The 5,000-nt window shown below is 52.4% G+C and overlaps 1 protein-coding gene across 1 annotated transcript in view; it reads right to left on the minus strand.

Moving 5' to 3' along the window:
- Positions 1 to 2,248: 2,248 nt before the first annotated feature.
- The window catches only part of ror1 (receptor tyrosine kinase-like orphan receptor 1), a 43,700-nt gene continuing 40,948 nt past the window's right edge, over positions 2,249 to 5,000 (minus strand). The window contains exons 3-5 of the mRNA XM_062452212.1: positions 4,047 to 4,334; positions 3,587 to 3,623; positions 2,249 to 2,276 (exon numbers count right to left, since the gene is read on the minus strand). Coding sequence (XP_062308196.1) covers positions 2,249 to 2,276; positions 3,587 to 3,623; positions 4,047 to 4,334 — 353 coding nt within the window. The remainder of the gene's footprint in view (positions 2,277 to 3,586; positions 3,624 to 4,046; positions 4,335 to 5,000) is intronic.

The raw sequence follows: 5,000 nt of genomic DNA on the forward strand, positions 1-5,000 counted from the left end.
GGTCAGGTCGGCTGTTATGCTACGGCGCGTGACAGTAAGAAATAGATTGCGTTAGAACACTTTGCGAGAGGAAGTTTCATCGTCAACAAACACAGGAGGCGTAAGAACTTCAGAAGACGATTTAGCGACGAAAGATAGAAGAGATGAAAGGAGGGAGAAGGAGAGGGAGATGAACAGACCACCGCAAGGTCAGACAGACGGAGAGAGGGAGCGAGTTAGACGGAGAGAAAGGAGAGGATCTGGTCTTCGTTAAAACCCTCTCTTATCCTTTACTCTGGCTGAAGAGGAGGAGGGGTACAAAAAGAAGGAAAAAATCTCCAGATCTTTTTCTAATTGCTTCTCTCTCTCTCTCTCTCTGAGCCAAAAGTGAGACCTGCACTGAAGAGAAAGGTTCTGGGAACCTTAACCAGTTCTGACAGCTACACTGTAGTGTATTAATCTTCTCAAACGCTAAGGAAAGACTTGATTATAAACAGAGGCTGGGGCCGGGAGGCCTGGATATGTGGGCAGAGTGAGGAGGGTGAAGACCTGCTGGCCAAGTCTCACCTCCCCACCACCGAATACATCAACCTGTTTGGAGGAGGGGAAAATCTGAGGGACTGAAAACCTTGTCAGTTTACATTTACCAGAACAAGTACTATTAAAGGAAAGGGAAAGTTATGGCTACAGCTTTCCAAAGTTATTAGTTTGCTCTCATTTCACGCGATGCGATTCCCCGAGACGTAGGCGGCCTTGCTGTGGTCTGTCTGTACGACAAAAGGAAAGAATCTAAATCTCACTTCAGTCGCTCGTTTTTTGCTTTTGTTTGAGGTGTCTGTGGAGGACTGTGGTTCATCTGGTGGCCCTCTGGTAAGAGTTACACATCTCTGATCTCTGTTAATGCCACCATCACCCAGACCTCTGGGGAGATCCCCCCTCCAAACATCAGAGAGCACACCCAGCCCAGTGTTCACAGAGCACTGAAGCCCAGCTACACTGTTTACTTTGCTTTCTCTCATCTCTGTCTCCCTCCCTTTTCTCCTCGTTCTCTCTTCCCCCTGTCTGTCTACCCCTTCCCCTCAATCCCTCCATCTGTCTCCCTCTCTGTCTCTCTCTCTCCCCCCTCCTCTCTTGTCACGGGTAGAGGGACTGCTGATGTGGAGGGCTCATTTTGACACACGGCCAATTTCCCCCCTCCTGTGTTTGTTCTGCTTGTGAAAACATATCCAAGGAGAAAGAGAGGGAGGGAGGAGGGAGAGAGGGGAGAGAGAGAGGAGGGAGAGAGAGAGGAGGGAGGAAGAGGAGGGAGGGTAGAGGAGGAGAGAGGCGTGAACCAGGGCGCCCTCGTCCACCAGTATGACTGACAGGCCGCCCCCGCAACAACGGGTGTCATTGTCCCCCTCCCCCCCCACGTGCCAGGGGCTATACCTCATCTCCGGGATTCTGTTACCCCCCCCCCCCACACACACCCCAACATCTTCCAGGTGGTCCCTGTAAGGGAACTCACGTAAACGAAGGAGCAGGGCAAACAGTCAGCGCTTATTAAAAGCTGTGAATGAACAGATTTAACAGAGTTGTACAAGCAGAGCCTGACGGAGACAGAGAGAGAGAGAGTTCTCCCTCTCCCTCTCTCCCCTTACTCTTCCTCCCTAGCTCTCTGGCGTGTAGCGCTGTGGGCATCCCAGCTGATGTGTGTTGGTCTAACTGAGCCACAGTGTACGCTCATGGTCTGGAGCAGAGAGGCTGGTCTGTGTGCTCTGGGTCTTAGTGGTGGAGGACTGACACATGCACGTCTGGGTCAAACACCACGCACAGAACCAGGACTACTAAACACCCACCAGGGATAGACCTCTCCACACACACACACACACACACACACATACACACACACACACACACCTTCAGTCCCAGGTGTCTCTAACACCGCGATGTCAACCGGCATTATGTTGTGACCCACCAACGCAGAGAGCGGGGAAAGAACGAGGGGGGGGGGAGGGGGGGGTCTGTCACATGCCATCATGAGGTGACCCTGTGGCCTGACGACTGAGGTCCTCTGACAGATCATCAGGTGGATGCTGAAGGCGACAGTAATGACAACCAACAGCGGCTGTCAGATCCTGACGCCCCCCCCCCCCTCTCATCCCCCCGTCCCATCAAAGGAGGCCCTGTGCAGGCTGACCAAGGGGTCTAATGACGGCGTTTAGGAGGCCAGGTGCAAGCAGGCGATGTGATTGGTCAAGAGCACGGAGGCGGGCTCTGTGGGGACTAATCAGGAGGAACACGTGCCGGCCAGACAGCTGACAGGCAGAGAACACGAATCACATGAGCGTTCTGTAGAGTACTGAGTAATCACTCTCCCGTCGGAGGAAGCAGGTCGCCATAGAAGAGGGTGTTTCCAGACGCAGAGGTGGTGCACTGTTGGAGGTTGTAGGATAATAACCTCACCAGGTAGGCAGAGAATCAGGTTTTGGATTCAGTAACAACCCTGTCATACTGCTGAAGACAGTCTGAAACTGTGTGTGTGTGTGTGTGTGTGAGGGTTGGGGTTTGCGTGTGTCTGGGTTTGCGTGTGTCGGGGTTCGCGTGTGTCTGGGTTTGTGGGGGTGTGAATTGGTGTGAGTGTCTAGTTCACTACAGACGCCAGTCTCTTTGATCTGGCCGTTACCAGTGAGTTCCATGCAACATGGCACCCGCCTCATCATAATGCTATTATGGAAAAACTGTCTGTCTCAAGCGCTCTGATCCAGAGTCATTCAAACCATTTAGAAACTAAATACAGATTTCTGCCACGGCATCCGAGAGACCTTCATCCAGACAAAGACAGTTTGACTGAAGAAAGGAGAAGGGTGTCGCACAGCAGTAGAACGTTTAACGGCAGATCAAGAGGTTACAGGTTCAACCATGTCGAAACAGACACTCTGTTTCCCTTGCGGTCAAAACAATTTATTTCAGAATCCATCCAGCCCTCGATTAGTCCAGTATTGTGTGCAGACTGTCAGGAATGACTTGGTAAAACAAGACACTATGGAAATAAACTCCATTCCCTCTTACTGACGGGGTTATTAACCTTGTACTCCAGCAGGCTTTCCCAACTGGGACTCAGTTTAAAAGCCAGCCTGGTATTTGCGTCTTCGACTACTGTGTGTTTTCCTGGCTGCGCTGTGCTGTGGGAGCACAGAGAGGGAGGGAGGAGGAGAGAGGGAGGGAGGAGAGATGGAGGGAGGAGGAGAGATGGAGGGAGGGAGGAGAGAGAGAGGGAGGGAGGGAGGGAGCGAGGGAGGGAGGAGAGAGGGAGAGGGGTGGGAGGAGGGAAGGAGGAGGAGAGAGAGGGAGGAGGAGAGAGGGAGAGGGGTGGGAGGAGGGAGGGAGGAGGAGAGAGAGGGAGGAGGAGAGAGGGAGAGGGGTGGGAGGAGGGAGGGAGGAGGAGAGAGAGGGAGGAGGAGAGAGGGAGGGAGGAGGAGAGAGGGAGGGAGGAGGAGAGAGGGAGGGGGGAGGGGGGGAGAGGGAGGAGGAGAGAGAGGAGAGAGGGAGGAGGAGAGAGGAGGAGAGAGGGAGGAGGAGAGAGGGAGGAGGAGAGAGGGAGGAGCAGAGAGGGTGGAGGACTTACGCTGACGGTCTTCCTGACAGTGGAGTTGGAAGCGGATCTGGAAGTAAAAAAAACACAAGATATATTTTTTTATACGACACAAAGGAGCCCATCACCCACAGCCTGAAGACCTGCTAACCTCAGCACCTTGTCAACAAGAAGCACATCTAACATCACTCTATTTTGGACCCCACTTTAGCTTGATGTCCACAACTAGACATTTAGTTTTGGATGTTCCTTCTCCTGGGTGAAACATTGCTGACGTGATGTTTATCACGTCTCCTCCCTGCTGTGTGACTCCTTAGTGGGCAGCCACATAAAGAGATGTCAAGTCAGGGAGTTGTTATGACGTATTACTACAACACAACCCTAACCTTGGAACACTAAACCTTAGTGGAGTGTAACTGCATTAGTTACAACTGTCAGTTGACTTTCAAGCGAGTCATGATGAACAGGAGTAAACAAGAGTCTCTCAACTCACCGAACTTGACGTAGAGCACCCCCGTGCTGGACACGGAGCCGTAGCTGTTGGTGGCCACACACTGGAAGTAGCCCGTGTCCGTGGTGTCCAGGTTACGGATCCGGAGGCGGGATCCGTAGGATGTGGGTCTGTAGGACACGCGGCGAGGCTCTTGCACCACGGGGGCGTCGTTCTTCAGCCAGCGTACGCTGGGGGCGGGGTCACCTGACACGCGACACAGCAGCTCCGCCGTCTGGCCCAGAGACGTGGTGATGTTGTTCATGGGAGCGTCCAGACGCAGGAAGTGGTCTGAGGGAGAGAGGGAGGGGGGGAGGGAAAGAGGGAGGGATGAGAGAGAGGGGGAGAGAGGGAGGGGGAGAGGGATGAGAGAGAGGAGGGGGAGAGAGGGAGAGAGGGATGAGAGATAGGAGGGGGAGAGAGGGAAAGCGATGAAAGATAGGAGGGGGAGAGAGGGAGAGGGGGAGGGAGAGAGGGATGAGAGATAGGAGAGGGAGAAAGAAAGAAAGATAGAGAGATACGAGAGCAGAGATAGAGGGGGAGGAGGGAGAAAGAGAGAAGGAGAGACAGGAGAAAGTATATTACGTTACAACGTGTTCATTCGTGTTAGGAGTGAACGTCTGAGTAACAACAAACTATAAACTATAAAAGTAACAAACTGTAGTAGAGAGAGGCAGTAAACCTGTCTGACAGCAAACATGCCCTGAAAAGATATTACACATCCAGATTATTCCCCCAGATCTCATCTCCGTGGTAACCTTCCCCAAAAGACATTGTAAGGAGCCCCAACACTGTTATCTGTGTGTGTATGTGTGTGTCTCCCTGATCCAGTAAATGTGCCTTAACTGCTGGGTGAGTATTCTTAACAAGATATTATGTGGTTGCCACTGTGGTAACAAATGATTAGGTTTTTCACCAGGGTTATGAGTTACCAGAGAAGGTTCCAGAACAACTCTT

The sequence above is a fragment of the Osmerus eperlanus genome, chromosome 26 (assembly GCF_963692335.1).
Source record: "Osmerus eperlanus chromosome 26, fOsmEpe2.1, whole genome shotgun sequence".
Classification (NCBI taxonomy): Eukaryota; Metazoa; Chordata; class Actinopteri; order Osmeriformes; family Osmeridae; genus Osmerus; species Osmerus eperlanus.